At 44.7% G+C, this 21,946-nt stretch overlaps 1 protein-coding gene across 7 annotated transcripts in view; it reads right to left on the bottom strand.

Annotated features, from left to right (window-relative positions):
* Positions 1-1,149: 1,149 nt before the first annotated feature.
* Positions 1,150-21,946, bottom strand: part of mok (MOK protein kinase) — a 29,754-nt gene continuing 8,957 nt past the window's right edge. For 2 of the 7 annotated variants that reach the window (XM_079632769.1, XM_079632772.1), the window contains exons 7-12: positions 11,859-12,037; positions 11,315-11,416; positions 10,183-10,356; positions 9,831-9,936; positions 2,241-2,396; positions 1,150-2,164 (exon numbers count right to left, since the gene is read on the bottom strand). In XM_079632769.1, the coding sequence (XP_079488895.1) occupies positions 2,090-2,164; positions 2,241-2,396; positions 9,831-9,936; positions 10,183-10,356; positions 11,315-11,416; positions 11,859-12,037 (792 nt within the window). In that variant the 3' untranslated portion in view covers positions 1,150-2,089. Of the gene's footprint in view, positions 2,165-2,240; positions 2,397-9,821; positions 9,937-10,182; positions 10,357-11,314; positions 11,417-11,858; positions 12,038-21,946 lie in introns of all 7 variants that reach the window. The other 5 variants (XM_079632767.1, XM_079632771.1, XM_079632770.1 and 2 more) reach the window with 4 other exon arrangements.

A 21,946-nucleotide genomic window follows, 5' to 3' on the forward strand; every position in this document is an offset into this window, starting at 1 on the left:
TTTCTGAGAGTGTGTGTGAAGCGGTGTTTCTGAGAGTGTGTGTGAAGCGGTGTTTCTGAGAGTGAGTGAAGCGGTGTTTCTGAGAGTGTGTGAAGCTGTGTTTCTGAGAGTGTGTGTGAAGCGGTGTTTCTGAGAGTGTGTGTGAAGCGGTGTTTCTGAGAGTGTGTGTGAAGCGGTGTTTCTGAGTGTGTGTGTGAAGCTCCTCACTCCTCACGGTGCAATTAGAGAATTGAGATGTCCTTCAAGATGGCTGAGCTCGATCGGTCTCCGGGTGATAGGATGGAGGACGGAGGAGCGAGGAGACGAGGAGGGATATTGAGAAGCACCCTTGGAAGACTGATGTGGACCAAGTGTTACAAACTGCTTTCTGTTGGAGAGGTATTGAGGGCTGTGCCAGAAACACCAATAGCAGACAGGCGGGCTGTTAGAACATTGTGGTTGGTGGTATCGAAAGCAGCACCGAGGTCAAGGAGGATGAGAATGTTCAGTGAACCAGAGTCCGCAGACAGGAGGAGGTCGGTAACTATGCGTAGAAGGGCAGTCTGTGCTGTGGCATGAACGGAAGCCGGATTGAAAAGGCTCACAGGTCATGGTGATTAAGAAAGGTGTGTAGTTGTGAGGCCACCACTCTTTCCAGTAGCTTGGCCAGGAAGGGGAGGTTGGAGATAGGGCGGTAGTTTAGTAGTGAAGTCGGGTCGCAGTCCGGTTTTTTGAGGATGGGTGTGACTGCAGCAGTCTTGAGGGCAGCAGGCACAACACCAGAGTTAAGAGAGGTGTTTACAATCAATGCAATGCGTTCAGATAAGGATGTGATGCAGGCTTTAAGTAGAGGGGAGGGGGCAGGGTCAAGCTGACACGATGAGGAGTTAGACTTATTAATGTCAGTGATAGTGCGGGAGTCTACAGCGGTGAAATGGCAGAGCTGAGGGCCCAGAGAGGGAGGAGAAGCAGAGAGAGAGATAGCATTGGGGTTGAAGCTGTGGTAAATTTGGCTAATTTTGTCATCAAAGAAGTGTGCGAAGGCCTGGCACTGCTCGGGGGTCTTAGGACAGGCGGTGACGGGGGGTTTGAGGAGTTTGTCCAGGGTCCTGAACAGGGTTTTAGGCCTGGACTTGGAGGAGGTTATGAGTGATGAGTAATAGTTTGAGCAGGCAGCATTGAGGGCATCCCTATATGTCTGAGTATGTTCGGTGTAAAGCATGGAATGAATTGTAAGGCTAGTTTTCTTATATAGCCGCTCCAGACGGCGGCCAGCGGCTGCATGTGCGGTGTGCTGGTACAAGCCTAGTCCTGACCCTAAGCTATCAAGCAGTGATAAAGCCGATTACGTCACTGCTCGATACGGTTCCTGCCCAAATGCATTGATGTAACCCTTCCCAGTGTGCATCAGTGGCGATACTGTACGGAATCATTTAGAAGTAGGGCTGTCATTAGTGTCTGCCACATTAAACTACTATATATAATGTATAATAACCCAACGGGGGAATATTTGCTGGTCCTGATGATGTCATGTCTTTACCCAGCAGTAAAGTGGCCTACATGTTGTGAGTGACAGATCCAGCATATTCCTCCACAATACCCCTGTGTTCCAGCTTCAGAATCATGAACATGTTTATTCTGGAGTCTCTATCGTCCTGCTTTGGGTTTCCAGTCCAAGTCCAATCATATTCACACACACACACACACACACACTGTTAATGTCTAACTTAGCATTTTAATCAACCGTACATGTTTTTGTTACCCTTTTATCATATGTCGTGGAGTGTCGCATTAATATTATATCGTCTCGTGACGAAGATATCGCCACACCCTTCTGTGGAAGAGATCCGGATCTCTGATGTCAAAGATGGCACTTTGAAGACGTGTAGTGTAAAACCCCTTTATTAAATATAGGGTCATGTGTAATAATGATCCGGCTCTCCTTCAGGGATTCGGGTTCATGTAGAGTGAGTCTGCTTTATATCTCTGCTCCATCTTCTAGAATCTGACACATGTAATGCGAGTAATGATGTGCTTGTTTCGGAGTGCCTAAAGAGGTTTATTGTCTGCTGTGAGGAGTGTGTTGCCTGAGCTCTAGCGTGGGCTGGCGTCAGTAGTCCTGCGGGTGGCGCTCCAGCGCACGAGGCATGCAGAAGCTCTTCAGATGGTGCGGCTCCTCTTTGGGCTTCAGAAGAAAACACAATCAGTACAAACAGGAGTTTCATCCTAACTGCATAATTGGACTAAAGTGTGAAGTGTACCCTGTTCAGACGCGAGTGGCACTTGGAGATGGCAGGCAGAGAGCCGCGGTGGGCCGGGAGTGTGTGTGCCGGGAGTGTGTGGGCCGGGACCCCGAGGTTGAGCTTCGGCAGCTCCAGAGGGCAGTGGCGTCGGCTGAGCGGCTCCAGCTTCAGCTGCTGAGGACAACACACACACACACACACACACATCTGAGGACAACACACACATCTGAGGACAACACACACATCTGAGGACAAAATACACACACACATCTGAGGACAACACACACACACACATCTGAGGACAACACACACACACACATCTGAGGACAACACACACACACACATCTGAGGACAACACACACATCTGAGGACAACACACACATCTGAGGACAACACACATATCTGAGGACAACACACACATCTGAGGACAACACACACACACACATCTGAGGACAACACACACATCTGAGAACACACACACACACACATCTGAGGACAACACACACACACACACATCTGAGGACAACACACACATCGTGTGTTACTGGAAACCATCACTCTTTCCACACTGGTTCTAAGATCATGTGGTTCCGAGACCATGATGATGTTCTGAGATCATGATGATGTTCTGAGATCGTGATGATGTTCTGAGATTGTGATGATGTTCTGAGATCATGATGATGTTCTGAGATCATGATGATGTTCTGAGATCGTGATGATGTTCTGAGATCATGATGATGTTCTGAGATCATGTTGATGTTCTGAGATCGTGATGATGTTCTGAGATCATGATGATGTTCTGAGATCATGATGATGTTCTGAGATCATGATGATGTTCTGAGATCATGTTGATGTTCTGAGATCGTGATGATGTTCTGAGATCGTGATGATGTTCTGAGATCGTGATGATGTTCTGAGATCGTGATGATGTTCTGAGATCGTGATGATGTTCTGAGATCGTGATGATGTTCTGAGATCATGATGATGTTCTGAGATCGTGATGATGTTCTGAGATCGTGATGATGTTCTGAGATCGTGATGATGTTCTGAGATCATGATGATGTTTCCACCTTAGAAACATTGCTAAGCTACGTAATATGCTATCAGTTTCTGATGCAGAAAAGTTAGTTCATGCATTCATGACCTCGAGACTAGATTACTGTAATGCTCTATTAGCTGGTTGTCCTGCATCCTCTGTAAACAAGCTACAGTTAGTCCAAAATGCAGCTGCTAGAGTTCTTACTAGGTCAAGAAAATATGATCATATAACACCAATTTTATCATCTCTACACTGGTTACCTATTAAGTTCCGTATCAATTACAAAGTATTGTTACTGACTTATAAAGCCCTAAATGGTTTAGCTCCTGTGTATTTAAGAGATCTTCTATCGCCATATATTCCATCGCGCTCTTTAAGATCGCTAAATTCGAGGCTTCTGGTCGTACCTAGGATATCTAAGTCCACTAAAGGAGGGAGGGCGTTTTCACATCTAGCTCCTAAACTCTGGAATAGCCTTCCTGATACTGTCCGAGACTCAGATTCGCTCTCCCAGTTTAAAACTAGATTAAAGACGCATCTCTTTAGCCAAGCATTCACATGATGCATCTCATACCTTTTATACTACAGTTAAATCAGATCAAATGCATTCATATTAAGAACAGCAGCTACGCTAATTATTTCCCATCTGCCTTTTTTGTTGTTATCTCGGGACGCCTGTCCCTATAACTCAAATAGAGTTCGTCAGCTCCAGTTATGTATCCAGCCTCTCATGGAGACTTAAGATGCCCCAACGCCTGTGAAGAGACGACCCAACGCCGGCGATATGTTATGCCCTAAATTTCATGATTAACTAACTGTATTTTTGTATGTATATTTTTGAAATGCATTTTCTGTAAAGCTGCTTTGAAACAATGTGTATTGTGAAAAGCGCTATACAAATAAACTTGAATTGAATTGAATTGAAATGTTCTGAGATCATGATGATGTTCTGAGATCGTGATGATGTTCTGAGATCATGATGATGTTCTGAGATCGTGATGATGTTCTGAGATCGTGATGATGTTCTGAGATCGTGATGATGTTCTGAGATCGTGATGATGTTCTGAGATCGTGATGATGTTCTGAGATCATGATGATGTTCTGAGATCATGATGATGTTCTGAGATCGTGATGATGTTCTGAGATCGTGATGATGTTCTGAGATCGTGATGATGTTCTGAGATCATGATGATGTTCTGAGATCGTGATGATGGATGATGTTCTGAGATCGTGATGATGTTCTGAGATCGTGATGATGTTCTGAGATCATGTTGATGTTCTGAGATCATGATGATGTTCTGAGATCATGATGATGTTCTGAGATCGTGATGATGTTCTGAGATCATGTTGATGTTCTGAGATCATGATGATGTTCTGAGATCATGATGATGTTCTGAGATCATGATGATGTTCTGAGATCGTGATGATGTTCTGAGATCATGATGATGTTCTGAGATCATGATGATGTTCTGAGATCGTGATGATGTTCTGAGATCATGATGATGTTCTGAGATCGTGATGATGTTCTGAGATCATGATGATGTTCTGAGATCATGATGATGTTTTGAGATCGTGATGATGTTCTGAGATCATGATGATGTTCTGAGATCGTGATGATGTTCTGAGATCGTGATGATGTTCTGAGATCATGATGATGTTCTGAGATCGTGATGATGGATGATGTTCTGAGATCGTGATGATGTTCTGAGATCGTGATGATGTTCTGAGATCGTGATGATGTTCTGAGATCATGATGATGTTCTGAGATCATGATGATGTTCTGAGATCGTGATGATGTTCTGAGATCATGATGATGTTCTGAGATCATGATGATGTTCTGAGATCATGATGATGTTCTGAGATCGTGATGATGTTCTGAGATCGTGATGATGTTCTGAGATCGTGATGATGTTCTGAGATCGTGATGATGTTCTGAGATCATGATGATGTTTTGAGATCATGATGATGTTCTGAGTTAGTGATGATGTTCTGAGATCGTGATGATGTTCTGAGATCGTGATGATGTTCTGAGATCATGATGATGTTCTGAGATCATGATGATGTTCTGAGATCGTGATGATGTTCTGAGATCATGATGATGTTCTGAGATCGTGATGATGTTCTGAGATCATGATGATGTTCTGAGATCATGATGATGTTCTGAGATCATGTTGATGTTCTGAGATCGTGATGATGTTCTGAGATCATGATGATGTTCTGAGATCGTGATGATGTTCTGAGATCGTGATGATGTTCTGAGATCATGATGATGTTCTGAGATCATGATGATGTTCTGAGATCATGATGATGTTCTGAGATCGTGATGATGTTCTGAGATCATGATGATGTTCTGAGATCATGATGATGTTCTGAGATCATGATGATGTTCTGAGATCGTGATGAGTTCTGAGATCGTGATGATGTTCTGAGATCGTGATGATGCTCTGAGATCGTGATGATGTTCTGAGATCGTGATGATGTTCTGAGATCGTGATGATGTTCTGAGATCATGATGATGTTCTGAGATCGTGATGATGTTCTGAGATCGTGATGATGTTCTGAGATCATGATGATGTTCTGAGATCATGATGATGTTCTGAGATCGTGATGATGTTCTGAGATCGTGATGATGTTCTGAGATCGTGATGATGTTCTGAGATCGTGATGATGTTCTGAGATCATGATGATGTTTTGAGATCATGATGATGTTCTGAGTTAGTGATGATGTTCTGAGATCGTGATGATGTTCTGAGATCGTGATGATGTTCTGAGATCATGATGATGTTCTGAGATCATGATGATGTTCTGAGATCATGATGATGTTCTGAGATCGTGATGATGTTCTGAGATCATGATGATGTTCTGAGATCATGATGATGTTCTGAGATCATGATGATGTTCTGAGATCGTGATGATGTTCTGAGATCATGATGATGTTCTGAGATCATGATGATGTTCTGAGATCATGTTGATGTTCTGAGATCGTGATGATGTTCTGAGATCATGATGATGTTCTGAGATCGTGATGATGTTCTGAGATCGTGATGATGTTCTGAGATCATGATGATGTTCTGAGATCATGATGATGTTCTGAGATCATGATGATGTTCTGAGATCATGATGATGTTCTGAGATCATGTTGATGTTCTGAGATCGTGATGATGTTCTGAGATCATGATGATGTTCTGAGATCGTGATGATGTTCTGAGATCGTGATGATGTTCTGAGATCGTGATGATGTTCTGAGATCGTGATGATGTTCTGAGATCGTGATGATGTTCTGAGATCGTGATGATGTTCTGAGATCATGATGATGTTCTGAGATCGTGATGATGTTCTGAGATCATGATGATGTTCTGAGATCGTGATGATGTTCTGAGATCGTGATGATGTTCTGAGATCATGTTGATGTTCTGAGATCGTGATGATGTTCTGAGATCATGATGATGTTCTGAGATCGTGATGATGTTCTGAGATCATGTTGATGTTCTGAGATCGTGATGATGTTCTGAGATTGTGATGATGTTCTGAGATCGTGATGAGGTTCTGAGATCATGATGATGTTCTGAGATCATGATGATGTTCTGAGATCGTGATGATGTTCTGAGATCATGATGATGTTCTGAGATCATGATGATGTTCTGAGATCATGATGATGTTCTGAGATCGTGATGATGTTCTGAGATCATGATGATGTTCTGAGATCGTGATGAGGTTCTGAGATCATGATGATGTTCTGAGATCGTGATGATGGATGATGTTCTGAGATCGTGATGATGTTCTGAGATCGTGATGATGTTCTGAGATCGTGATGATGTTCTGAGATCATGATGATGTTCTGAGATCATGATGATGTTCTGAGATCGTGATGATGTTCTGAGATCATGATGATGTTCTGAGATCATGATGATGTTCTGAGATCATGATGATGTTCTGAGATCGTGATGATGTTCTGAGATCGTGATGATGTTCTGAGATCGTGATGATGTTCTGAGATCGTGATGATGTTCTGAGATCATGATGATGTTTTGAGATCATGATGATGTTCTGAGTTAGTGATGATGTTCTGAGATCGTGATGATGTTCTGAGATCGTGATGATGTTCTGAGATCATGATGATGTTCTGAGATCATGATGATGTTCTGAGATCGTGATGATGTTCTGAGATCGTGATGATGTTCTGAGATCATGATGATGTTCTGAGATCATGATGATGTTCTGAGATCATGATGATGTTCTGAGATCGTGATGATGTTCTGAGATCATGATGATGTTCTGAGATCATGATGATGTTCTGAGATCATGTTGATGTTCTGAGATCGTGATGATGTTCTGAGATCATGATGATGTTCTGAGATCGTGATGATGTTCTGAGATCGTGATGATGTTCTGAGATCATGATGATGTTCTGAGATCATGATGATGTTCTGAGATCATGATGATGTTCTGAGATCATGATGATGTTCTGAGATCATGATGATGTTCTGAGATCATGTTGATGTTCTGAGATCGTGATGATGTTCTGAGATCATGATGATGTTCTGAGATCATGATGATGTTCTGAGATCATGATGATGTTCTGAGATCATGATGATGTTCTGAGATCATGTTGATGTTCTGAGATCGTGATGATGTTCTGAGATCGTGATGATGTTCTGAGATCGTGATGATGTTCTGAGATCATGATGATGTTCTGAGATCGTGATGATGTTCTGAGATCATGATGATGTTCTGAGATCATGATGATGTTTTGAGATCGTGATGATGTTCTGAGATCATGATGATGTTCTGAGATCGTGATGATGTTCTGAGATCGTGATGATGTTCTGAGATCATGATGATGTTCTGAGATCGTGATGATGGATGATGTTCTGAGATCGTGATGATGTTCTGAGATCGTGATGATGTTCTGAGATCATGATGATGTTCTGAGATCATGATGATGTTCTGAGATCATGATGATGTTCTGAGATCGTGATGATGTTCTGAGATCGTGATGATGTTCTGAGATCGTGATGATGTTCTGAGATCATGATGATGTTTTGAGATCATGATGATGTTCTGAGTTAGTGATGATGTTCTGAGATCGTGATGATGTTCTGAGATCGTGATGATGTTCTGAGATCATGATGATGTTCTGAGATCGTGATGATGTTCTGAGATCATGATGATGTTCTGAGATCATGATGATGTTCTGAGATCGTGATGATGTTCTGAGATCGTGATGATGTTCTGAGATCGTGATGATGTTCTGAGATCGTGATGATGTTCTGAGATCGTGATGATGTTCTGAGATCGTGATGATGTTCTGAGATCGTGATGATGCTCTGAGATTGTGATGATGTTCTGAGATCGTGATGATGTTCTGAGATCATGATGATGTTCTGAGATCGTGATGATGTTCTGAGATCGTGATGATGTTCTGAGATCATGATGATGTTCTGAGATCATGATGATGTTCTGAGATCGTGATGATGTTCTGAGATCATGATGATGTTCTGAGATCATGATGATGTTCTGAGATCGTGATGAGTTCTGAGATCGTGATGATGTTCTGAGATCGTGATGATGTTCTGAGATCGTGATGATGTTCTGAGATCGTGATGATGTTCTGAGATCATGATGATGTTCTGAGATCATGATGATGTTCTGAGATCGTGATGATGTTCTGAGATCGTGATGATGTTCTGAGATCATGTGGTTCTGAGATCATGATGATGTTCTGAGATTGTGATGATGTTCCGAGATCATGATGATGTTCTGAGATCGTGATGATGTTCTGAGATCATGATGATGTTCTGAGATCATGATGATGTTCTGAGATCGTGATGATGTTCTGAGATCATGATGATGTTCTGAGATCATGATGATGTTCTGAGATCGTGATGAGTTCTGAGATCGTGATGATGTTCTGAGATCGTGATGATGTTCTGAGATCGTGATGATGTTCTGAGATCGTGATGATGTTCTGAGATCATGATGATGTTCTGAGATCATGATGATGTTCTGAGATCGTGATGATGTTCTGAGATCGTGATGATGTTCTGAGATCATGTGGTTCTGAGATCATGATGATGTTCTGAGATTGTGATGATGTTCCGAGATCATGATGATGTTCTGAGATTGTGATGATGTTCTGAGATCATGTGGTTCTGAGATCATGTGGTTCTGAGATCATGATGATGTTCTGAGATCATGTGGTTCTGAGATCATGATGATGTTCTGAGATCATGATGATGTTCTGAGATCATGTGGTTCTGAGATCATGTGGTTCTGAGATCATGATGATGTTCTGAGATCATGTGGTTCTGAGATCATGTGGTTCTGAGATCATGATGATGTTCTGAGATCATGTGGTTCTGAGATCATGATGATGTTCTGAGATCATGTGGTTCTGAGATCATGATGATGTTCTGAGATCATGTGGTTCTGAGATCATGTGGTTCTGAGATCATGTGGTTCTGAGATCATGTGGTTCTGAGATCATGTGGTTCTGAGATCATGTGGTTCTGAGATCATGATGATGTTCTGAGATCATGTGGTTCTGAGATCAGTCTCACCTGTCTTACCTGTCTCCGGCCCTGTCTCGCGAGCCGCCACAGCTGATCAGACGCCGGTGTGTTGCTGGACTCTCCCTCACCTTTCCTCCGCAGACCCACTCGCCTCTCCGCCACTCTAACACACACCAGAGAGATGAACACCGAGATGAGAGAGTGTGTGTGTGTGTGTGTGTGTGTGAGAGTGTGTGTGTGTGTATGAGAGAGAGTGAGTGTGTGTGTGTGTGTGTGTGTGAGAGTGTGTGTGTGTGAGAGTGTGTGTGTGTATGAGAGAGAGTGTGAGAGTGTGTATGAGAGAGAGTGAGTGAGTGTGTGTGTGTATGTATGAGTGAGTGAGTATGTGTGCGTGTGTGTGTGCGCTGACCGCAGCTCTCTGAAGCAGGTGTGTTGCAGGGCTGCGCGGGCGCTGATGCGCTGCTCGGGGTCGTAGGTCAGCATCTGCTCCAGCAGAGACAGGCCAGCAGGGGAACAGTGAGGAACCAGTGGAGGAATCCCACAGCCTTTCCGAGGCGGGAAATCAAACCGCATCGCACGAGACCTTCACACACAGGGGACACAATCAGAGATGATGTCAGCAGTGATGATCGGTGTGTGTGTGTGTGTGTTAGAGCTGCGTAATAACAAAGAGTATAGAAGAACAAGAGGCGAAACTCTGATGCTTTCTGGGTAACAGCCACTAGGTGGCGCGGCCGCCATTTTGGGGTGAAGATTCCAACTGGAGTTACTGGACAACAGCACAGATAACAGTTACCGTAACAGTTACACATAAACAAACAGAATGACAACGAAGTCCAAGTGGAATAAAAGAAAGCAGTGCTCGGCAATAAACTGCAAAAACTATCAGTGCAGTACAAATCTTGCCTTTCATCGGTTTCCCAAAGACCCTGACAGGTAAATTTGGCCTTTATGGCATGCAACTTATATATTGGTATTAATTCAGTGTTTGAAATGCTAATACTTGAACTTCAAAGAATGTCAAACCAAACTGAAGGTTTTGTGGGGAAAAGAAGACTTGTCTAAGTCTGTGAAATAAACTGTTAAACGGGATTTGATGATCACTAGTCTAGTGATTGTACGTTATTATATGTTGTCATCATTCAGTTAGGATTTGATCTTTAATGTACTTTTTATATATATAAAGCAGCTGATATTGCCATAGCGACAGCAAGAAGCTAGTGGATAGTGATGGGAAGTCCGGCTCTTTTCAAAGAATCGGCTCTTAGAGCCGGCTCCTTCGCGAACGACACATCACTAGTAGTGGACTGCCGAGTCGCTTTCACCCCAAAATGGCGGAAACGTAGGGCTGCTGCTGGGCGCTGGTGTTGCAATGGAACGTTCTATTGGCTTTCACTTCTTGTCAATATACGTTCTTTGGTAATAATGAGGAACAGAAGGAAAAGAAGCGAAATAAGATTAAATTGTCAGAAGCAACACAAGTGTTTGATCATTCTGAGTGTGTGTGTGTGTGTGTGTGTGTGTGTGGATGCTGTTCTCACTGTTTGAACTTCTGCAGCAGTGTGCCGTCCGGCGAGCCCAACACCTCGTGGATCTTGTTGACCTGATCGAGCTCGTTACGTCCAGGGAATAACGGGCTCAGGCTAGAAGACATGAAGCGTTAGAGTATGATGACCATTCCACACACACACACACACACACACACACACACACACACACACACACACACACACTCACTCACTCACTCTCATACACACTCTCACACACACTCACTCTCACACTCACTCTCACACACACTCACTCTCACACACACTCACTCACACACACACACACACACACACACACACACACTCTCACACACACTCTCACTCTCACACACACACACACACTCACTCTCACACACACTCTCACACCACAGGCTCACACACACACACACACACACACACACACTCTCACTCTCTTACACACACACACACACACACACACACACACACACACTCTCTCACACACACACTCTCTCTCACACACACACACACACACACACACACACACACACACACACACACACACACACACACACACTACCTGAGGATCTCGAAGAACACGCAGCCGGCGCTCCACACGTCCATCTTCTGAGAGTAGTGTCCGTCGGTCAGCAGACACTCGGGCGCTCGGTACCAGCGGGTCGAGATGTACTCGGTGTGAGGAGGCCTGGAGGAGATGCTCCTGCACGACCCGAAGTCTGCCAGCTTCAGAACCTCGTTCTGTCAGAACATCAGGGACAGTTTTCAGAACCTCGTTCTGTCAGAACATCAGGGACAGTTTTCAGAACCTCGTTCTCTCAGAACATCAGGAACAGTTTTCAGAACCTCGTTCCGTCAGAACATCAGGAACAGTTTTCAGAACCTCGTTCTGTCAGAACATCAGGGACAGTTTTCAGAACCTCGTTCTCTCAGATCATCAGGAACAGTTTTCAGAACCTCGTTCTGTCAGAACATCAGGCACAGTTTTCAGAACCTCGTTCTGTCAGAACATCAGGGACAGTTTTCAGAACCTCGTTCTCTCAGAACATCAGGAACAGTTTTCAGAACCTCGTTCTGTCAGAACATCAGGAACAGTTTTCAGAACCTTGTTCCGTCAGAACATCAGGAACAGTTTTCAGAACCTCGTTCTCTCAGAACATCAGGAACAGTTTTCAGAACCTCGTTCCGTCAGAACATCTTACTAGGTCAAGAAAATATGATCATATAACACCGATCTTATCATCTCTACACTGGTTACCTATAAAGTTCCGTATTAATTATAAGGTATTGTTACTGACTTATAAAGCCCTAAACGGCTTAGCTCCAGTTTATTTAACGGATCTTCTATCGCCCTATAATCCATCGCGCTCTTTAAGATCGCTAAATTCGAGGCTTCTGGTCGTACCTAGGATATCTAAGTCCACCAAAGGAGGGAGAGCATTCTCACATTTAGCTCCAAAACTCTGGAATAGCCTTCCTGATACTGTTCGTTGCTCAGACTCGCTCTCCCAGTTCAAAACTAGATTAAAGACGCATCTCTTTAACCAGGCATTCATATAAATGTTTTAATCTTACAGTTAAATCCGGCCTCTAGTTCATAACCGCCAGAGGAGAACTGGCCCCCGACTGAGCCTGGGTTCTCCCAAGGTTTTTTTTCTCCATTAGGTCACCTGATGGAGTTTTAGGTCACCATTGGGTCACCTGATGGAGTTTTTCGTTTCCTTGCCACTGTTGCCTTTGGCTTGCTCAGTTGGGGATAATCAATTTAATGAATCAATCAATATTACTATTGATTAGCATTACCAAACATGGACGTTTTATAATTATTTTATTTTAATACTGTGAAGCTGCTTTGATACAATCTGTATTGTGAAAAGCGCTATACAAATATTCTTGACTTGACTTGACTTGAACATCAGGAACAGTTTTCAGAACCTCGTTCCGTCAGAACATCAGGGACAGTTTTCAGAACCTCGTTCCGTCAGAACATCAGGAACAGTTTTCAGAACCTCGTTCCGTCAGAACATCAGGGACAGTTTTCAGAACCTCGTTCTGTCAGAACATCAGGGACAGTTTTCAGAACCTCGTTCTCTCAGAACATCAGGGACAGTTTTCAGAACCTCGTTCTGTCAGAACATCAGGGACAGTTTTCAGAACCTCGTTCCGTCAGAACATCAGGAACAGTTTTCAGAACCTCGTTCTCTCAGAACATCAGGAACAGTTTTCAGAACCTCGTTCTGTCAGAACATCAGGAACAGTTTTCAGAACCTCGTTCCGTCAGAACATCAGGAACAGTTTTCAGAACCTCGTTCCGTCAGAACATCAGGAACAGTTTTCAGAACCTCGTTCTCTCAGAACATCAGGAACAGTTTTCAGAACCTCGTTCCGTCAGAACATCAGGAACAGTTTTCAGAACCTCGTTCTCTCAGAACATCAGGAACAGTTTTCAGAACCTCGTTCTGTCAGAACATCAGGGACAGTTTTCAGAACCTCGTTCTCTCAGAACATCAGGAACAGTTTTCAGAACCTCGTTCTGTCAGAACATCAGGGACAGTTTTCAGAACCTCGTTCTGTCAGAACATCAGGAACAGTTTTCAGAACCTCGTTCCGTCAGAACATCAGGAACAGTTTTCAGAACCTCGTTCTGTCAGAACATCAGGAACAGTTTTCAGAACCTCGTTCCGTCAGAACATCAGGAACAGTTTTCAGAACCTCGTTCCGTCAGAACATCAGGAACAGTTTTCAGAACCTCGTTCCGTCAGAACATCAGGAACAGTTTTCAGAACCTCGTTCTCTCAGAACATCAGGAACAGTTTTCAGAACCTCGTTCTGTCAGAACATCAGGGACAGTTTTCAGAACCTCGTTCTGTCAGAACATCAGGAACAGTTTTCAGAACCTCGTTCCGTCAGAACATCAGGAACAGTTTTCAGAACCTCGTTCTGTCAGAACATCAGGAACAGTTTTCAGAACCTCGTTCCGTCAGAACATCAGGAACAGTTTTCAGAACCTCGTTCTGTCAGAACATCAGGAACAGTTTTCAGAACCTCGTTCCGTCAGAACATCAGGAACAGTTTTCAGAACCTCGTTCTCTCAGAACATCAGGAACAGTTTTCAGAACCTCGTTCTGTCAGAACATCAGGGACAGACAGTTTTCAGAACCTCGTTCTGTCAGAACATCAGGAACAGTTTTCAGAACCTCGTTCCGTCAGAACATCAGGGACAGTTTTCAGAACCTCGTTCCGTCAGAACATCAGGAACAGTTTTCAGAACCTCGTTCCGTCAGAACATCAGGGACAGTTTTCAGAACCTCGTTCCGTCAGAACATCAGGGACAGTTTTCAGAACCTCGTTCCGTCAGAACATCAGGAACAGTTTTCAGAACCTCGTTCTGTCAGAACATCAGGAACAGTTTTCAGAACCTCGTTCCGTCAGAACATCAGGAACAGTTTTCAGAACCTCGTCCCGTCAGAACATCAGGGACAGTTTTCAGAACCTCGTTCTGTCAGAACATCAGGGACAGTTTTCAGAACCTCGTTCCGTCAGAACATCAGGAACCGTTTTCAGAACCTCGTTCCGTCAGAACATCAGGAACAGTTTTCAGAACCTCGTTCTGTCAGAACATCAGGGACAGTTTTCAGAACCTCGTTCCGTCAGAACATCAGGAACAGTTTTCAGAACCTCGTCCCGTCAGAACATCAGGGACAGTTTTCAGAACCTCGTTCCGTCAGAACATCAGGAACAGTTTTCAGAACCTCGTTCCGACAGAACATCAGGCACAGTTTTCAGAACCTCGTTCCGTCAGAACATCAGGAACAGTTTTCAGAACCTCGTTCCGACAGAACATCAGGAACAGTTTTCAGAACCTCGTTCCGTCAGAACATCAGGAACAGTTTTCAGAACCTCGTTCCGTCAGAACATCAGGAACAGTTTTCAGAACCTCGTTCTGTCAGAACATCAGGCACAGTTTTCAGAACCTCGTCCCGTCAGAACATCAGGAACAGTTTTCAGAACCTCGTTCCGTCAGAACATCAGGAACAGTTTTCAGAACCTCGTTCTGTCAGAACATCAGGCACAGTTTTCAGAACCTCGTCCCGTCAGAACATCAGGAACAGTTTTCAGAACCTCGTTCCGTCAGAACATCAGGAACAGTTTTCAGAACCTCGTTCTGTCAGAACATCAGGAACAGTTTTCAGAACCTCGTTCCGTCAGAACATCAGGAACAGTTTTCAGAACCTCGTCCCGTCAGAACATCAGGAACAGTTTTCAGAACCTCGTTCCGTCAGAACATCAGGAACAGTTTTCAGAACCTCGTTCTGTCAGAACATCAGGCACAGTTTTCAGAACCTCGTCCCGTCAGAACATCAGGAACAGTTTTCAGAACCTCGTTCTGTCAGAACATCAGGCACAGTTTTCAGAACCTCGTCCCGTCAGAACATCAGGAACAGTTTTCAGAACCTCGTTCCGTCAGAACATCAGGAACAGTTTTCAGAACCTCGTTCTGTCAGAACATCAGGGACAGTTTTCAGAACCTCGTTCCGTCAGAACATCAGGGACAGTTTTCAGAACCTCGTTCTGTCAGAACATCAGGGACAGTTTTCAGAACCTCGTTCCGTCAGAACATCAGGGACAGTTTTCAGAACCTCGTTCTGTCAGAACATCAGGCACAGTTTTCAGAACCTCGTCCCGTCAGAACATCAGGAACAGTTTTCAGAACCTCGTTCTGTCAGAACATCAGGCACAGTTTTCAGAACCTCGTTCCGTCAGAACATCAGGAACAGTTTTCAGAACCTCGTTCCGTCAGAACATCAGGAACAGTTTTCAGAACCTCGTTCCGACAGAACATCAGGCACAGTTTTCAGAACCTCGTTCCGTCAGAACATCAGGGACAGTTTTCAGAACCTCGTTCTGTCAGAACATCAGGCACAGTTTTCAGAACCTCGTCCCGTCAGAACTTCAGGGACAGTTTTCAGAACCTCGTTCCGTCAGAACATCAGGCACAGTTTTCAGAACCTCGTTCCGTCAGAACATCAGGCACAGTTTTCAGAACCTCGTTCCGTCAGAACATCAGGGACAGTTTTCAGAACCTCGTTCCGTCAGAACATCAGGCACAGTTTTCAGAACCTCGTTCCGTCAGAACATCAGGAACAGTTTTCAGAACCTCATTCCGACAGAACATCAGGGACAGTTTTCAGAACCTCGTTCCGTCAGAACATCAGGAACAGTTTTCAGAACCTCGTTCCGACAGAACATCAGGGACAGTTTTCAGAACCTCGTTCTGTCAGAACATCAGGGACAGTTTTCAGAACCTCGTTCCGTCAGAACATCAGGGACAGTTTTCAGAACCTCGTTCTGTCAGAACATCAGGGACAGTTTTCAGAACCTCGTTCCGTCAGAACATCAGGAACAGTTTTCAGAACCTCGTTCCGACAGAACATCAGGGACAGTTTTCAGAACCTCGTTCCGTCAGAACATCAGGAACAGTTTTCAGAACCTCGTTCCGACAGAACATCAGGCACAGTTTTCAGAACCTCTTTCCGTCAGAACATCAGGAACAGTTTTCAGAACCCCGTTCCGACAGAACATCAGGCACAGTTTTCAGAACCTCGTCCCGTCAGAACATCAGGAACAGTTTTCAGAACCTCGTTCCGTCAGAACATCAGGAACAGTTTTCAGAACCTCGTTCCGTCAGAACATCAGGGACAGTTTTCAGAACCTCGTTCTGTCAGAACATCAGGGACAGTTTTCAGAACCTCGTTCCGTCAGAACATCAGGAACAGTTTTCAGAACCTCGTTCTGTCAGAACATCAGGGACAGTTTTCAGAACCTCGTTCTGTCAGAACATCAGGAACAGTTTTCAGAACCTCGTTCTGTCAGAACATCAGGGACAGTTTTCAGAACCTCGTTCTGTCAGAACATCAGGGACAGTTTTCAGAACCTCGTTCTGTCAGAACATCAGGAACAGTTTTCAGAACCTCGTTCTGTCAGAACATCAGGGACAGTTTTCAGAACCTCGTTCCATCAGAACCTCGTTCCGTCAGAACATCAGGGACAGTTTTCAGAACCTCGTTCCGTCAGAACATCAGGAACAGTTTTCAGAACCTCGTTCTGTCAGAACATCAGGGACAGTTTTCAGAACCTCGTTCCGTCAGAACCTCGTCCCGTCAGAACATCAGGGACAGTTTTCAGAACCTCGTTCCGTCAGAACATCAGGCACAGTTTTCAGAACCTCGTTCCGTCAGAACATCAGGAACAGTTTTCAGAACCTCGTTCTGTCAGAACATCAGGAACAGTTTTCAGAACCTCGTTCTGTCAGAACATCAGGGACAGTTTTCAGAACCTCGTTCCATCAGAACCTTGTCCCGTCAGAACATCAGGGACAGTTTTCAGAACCTCGTTCCGTCAGAACATCAGGCACAGTTTTCAGAACATCGTTCTGTCAGAACATCAGGGACAGTTTTCAGAACCTCGTTCTGTCAGAACATCAGGGACAGTTTTCAGAACCTCGTTCTGTCAGAACATCAGGGACAGTTTTCAGAACCTCGTTCCATCAGAACCTCGTCCCGTCAGAACATCAGGGACCGTTTTCAGAACCTCGTTCCGTCAGAACATCAGGCACAGTTTTCAGAACCTCGTTCTGTCAGAACATCAAGGACAGTTTTCAGAACCTCGTTCCGTCAGAACATCAGGAACAGTTTTCAGAACCTCGTTCTGTCAGAACATCAGGGACAGTTTTCAGAACCTCGTTCCGTCAGAACCTCGTCCCGTCAGAACATCAGGGACAGTTTTCAGAACCTCGTTCCGTCAGAACATCAGGGACAGTTTTCAGAACCTCGTTCCGTCAGAACATCAGGGACAGTTTTCAGAACCTCGTTCTGTCAGAACATCAGGCACAGTTTTCAGAACCTCGTCCCGTCAGAACTTCAGGGACAGTTTTCAGAACCTCGTTCCGTCAGAACATCAGGCACAGTTTTCAGAACCTCGTTCCGACAGAACATCAGGCACAGTTTTCAGAACCTCTTTCCGTCAGAACATCAGGAACAGTTTTCAGAACCCCGTTCCGACAGAACATCAGGCACAGTTTTCAGAACCTCGTCCCGTCAGAACATCAGGAACAGTTTTCAGAACCTCGTTCCGTCAGAACATCAGGAACAGTTTTCAGAACCTCGTTCTGTCAGAACATCAGGGACAGTTTTCAGAACCTCGTTCTGTCAGAACATCAGGGACAGTTTTCAGAACCTCGTTCCGTCAGAACATCAGGAACAGTTTTCAGAACCTCGTTCTGTCAGAACATCAGGGACAGTTTTCAGAACCTCGTTCTGTCAGAACATCAGGAACAGTTTTCAGAACCTCGTTCTGTCAGAACATCAGGGACAGTTTTCAGAACCTCGTTCTGTCAGAACATCAGGGACAGTTTTCAGAACCTCGTTCTGTCAGAACATCAGGAACAGTTTTCAGAACCTCGTTCTGTCAGAACATCAGGGACAGTTTTCAGAACCTCGTTCCATCAGAACCTCGTTCCGTCAGAACATCAGGGACAGTTTTCAGAACCTCGTTCCGTCAGAACATCAGGAACAGTTTTCAGAACCTCGTTCTGTCAGAACATCAGGGACAGTTTTCAGAACCTCGTTCCGTCAGAACCTCGTCCCGTCAGAACATCAGGGACAGTTTTCAGAACCTCGTTCCGTCAGAACATCAGGCACAGTTTTCAGAACCTCGTTCCGTCAGAACATCAGGAACAGTTTTCAGAACCTCGTTCTGTCAGAACATCAGGAACAGTTTTCAGAACCTCGTTCTGTCAGAACATCAGGGACAGTTTTCAGAACCTCGTTCCATCAGAACCTTGTCCCGTCAGAACATCAGGGACAGTTTTCAGAACCTCGTTCCGTCAGAACATCAGGCACAGTTTTCAGAACATCGTTCTGTCAGAACATCAGGGACAGTTTTCAGAACCTCGTTCTGTCAGAACATCAGGGACAGTTTTCAGAACCTCGTTCTGTCAGAACATCAGGGACAGTTTTCAGAACCTCGTTCCATCAGAACCTCGTCCCGTCAGAACATCAGGGACCGTTTTCAGAACCTCGTTCCGTCAGAACATCAGGCACAGTTTTCAGAACCTCGTTCTGTCAGAACATCAAGGACAGTTTTCAGAACCTCGTTCCGTCAGAACATCAGGAACAGTTTTCAGAACCTCGTTCTGTCAGAACATCAGGGACAGTTTTCAGAACCTCGTTCCGTCAGAACCTCGTCCCGTCAGAACATCAGGGACAGTTTTCAGAACCTCGTTCCGTCAGAACATCAGGGACAGTTTTCAGAACCTCGTTCCGTCAGAACATCAGGGACAGTTTTCAGAACCTCGTTCTGTCAGAACATCAGGCACAGTTTTCAGAACCTCGTCCCGTCAGAACTTCAGGGACAGTTTTCAGAACCTCGTTCCGTCAGAACATCAGGCACAGTTTTCAGAACCTCGTTCCGTCAGAACATCAGGCACAGTTTTCAGAACCTCGTTCCGTCAGAACATCAGGGACAGTTTTCAGAACCTCGTTCCGTCAGAACATCAGGCACAGTTTTCAGAACCTCGTTCCGTCAGAACATCAGGAACAGTTTTCAGAACCTCGTTCCGACAGAACATCAGGGACAGTTTTCAGAACCTCGTTCCGTCAGAACATCAGGAACAGTTTTCAGAACCTCGTTCCGACAGAACATCAGGGACAGTTTTCAGAACCTCGTTCTGTCAGAACATCAGGGACAGTTTTCAGAACCTCGTTCCGTCAGAACATCAGGGACAGTTTTCAGAACCTCGTTCTGTCAGAACATCAGGGACAGTTTTCAGAACCTCGTTCCGTCAGAACATCAGGAACAGTTTTCAGAACCTCGTTCCGACAGAACATCAGGGACAGTTTTCAGAACCTCGTTCCGACAGAACATCAGGAACAGTTTTCAGAACCTCGTTCCGACAGAACATCAGGCACAGTTTTCAGAACCTCTTTCCGTCAGAACATCAGGAACAGTTTTCAGAACCCCGTTCCGACAGAACATCAGGCACAGTTTTCAGAACCTCGTCCCGTCAGAACATCAGGAACAGTTTTCAGAACCTCGTTCCGTCAGAACATCAGGAACAGTTTTCAGAACCTCGTTCTGTCAGAACATCAGGGACAGTTTTCAGAACCTCGTTCTGTCAGAACATCAGGGACAGTTTTCAGAACCTCGTTCCGTCAGAACATCAGGAACAGTTTTCAGAACCTCGTTCTGTCAGAACATCAGGGACAGTTTTCAGAACCTCGTTCTGTCAGAACATCAGGAACAGTTTTCAGAACCTCGTTCTGTCAGAACATCAGGGACAGTTTTCAGAACCTCGTTCTGTCAGAACATCAGGGACAGTTTTCAGAACCTCGTTCTGTCAGAACATCAGGAACAGTTTTCAGAACCTCGTTCTGTCAGAACATCAGGGACAGTTTTCAGAACCTCGTTCCATCAGAACCTCGTTCCGTCAGAACATCAGGGACAGTTTTCAGAACCTCGTTCCGTCAGAACATCAGGAACAGTTTTCAGAACCTCGTTCTGTCAGAACATCAGGGACAGTTTTCAGAACCTCGTTCCGTCAGAACCTCGTCCCGTCAGAACATCAGGGACAGTTTTCAGAACCTCGTTCCGTCAGAACATCAGGCACAGTTTTCAGAACCTCGTTCCGTCAGAACATCAGGAACAGTTTTCAGAACCTCGTTCTGTCAGAACATCAGGAACAGTTTTCAGAACCTCGTTCTGTCAGAACATCAGGGACAGTTTTCAGAACCTCGTTCCATCAGAACCTTGTCCCGTCAGAACATCAGGGACAGTTTTCAGAACCTCGTTCCGTCAGAACATCAGGCACAGTTTTCAGAACATCGTTCTGTCAGAACATCAGGGACAGTTTTCAGAACCTCGTTCTGTCAGAACATCAGGGACAGTTTTCAGAACCTCGTTCTGTCAGAACATCAGGGACAGTTTTCAGAACCTCGTTCTGTCAGAACATCAGGGACAGTTTTCAGAACCTCGTTCTGTCAGAACATCAGGGACAGTTTTCAGAACCTCGTTCCATCAGAACCTCGTCCCGTCAGAACATCAGGGACAGTTTTCAGAACCTCGTTCCGTCAGAACATCAGGCACAGTTTTCAGAACCTCGTTCTGTCAGAACATCAAGGACAGTTTTCAGAACCTCGTTCCGTCAGAACATCAGGAACAGTTTTCAGAACCTCGTTCTGTCAGAACATCAGGGACAGTTTTCAGAACCTCGTTCCGTCAGAACCTCGTCCCGTCAGAACATCAGGGACAGTTTTCAGAACCTCGTTCTGTCAGAACATCAAGGACAGTTTTCAGAACCTCGTTCCGTCAGAACATCAGGAACAGTTTTCAGAACCTCGTTCTGTCAGAACATCAGGGACAGTTTTCAGAACCTCGTTCCGTCAGAACCTCGTCCCGTCAGAACATCAGGGACAGTTTTCAGAACCTCGTTCCGTCAGAACATCAGGCACAGTTTTCAGAACCTCGTTCCGTCAGAACATCAGGAACAGTTTTCAGAACCTCGTTCTGTCAGAACATCAGGGACAGTTTTCAGAACCTCGTTCCGTCAGAACCTCATCCCGTCAGAACATCAGGGACAGTTTTCAGAACCTC

The sequence above is a fragment of the Phoxinus phoxinus genome (assembly GCF_949152265.1).
Source record: "Phoxinus phoxinus genome assembly, chromosome: 13".
Classification (NCBI taxonomy): Eukaryota; Metazoa; Chordata; class Actinopteri; order Cypriniformes; family Leuciscidae; genus Phoxinus; species Phoxinus phoxinus.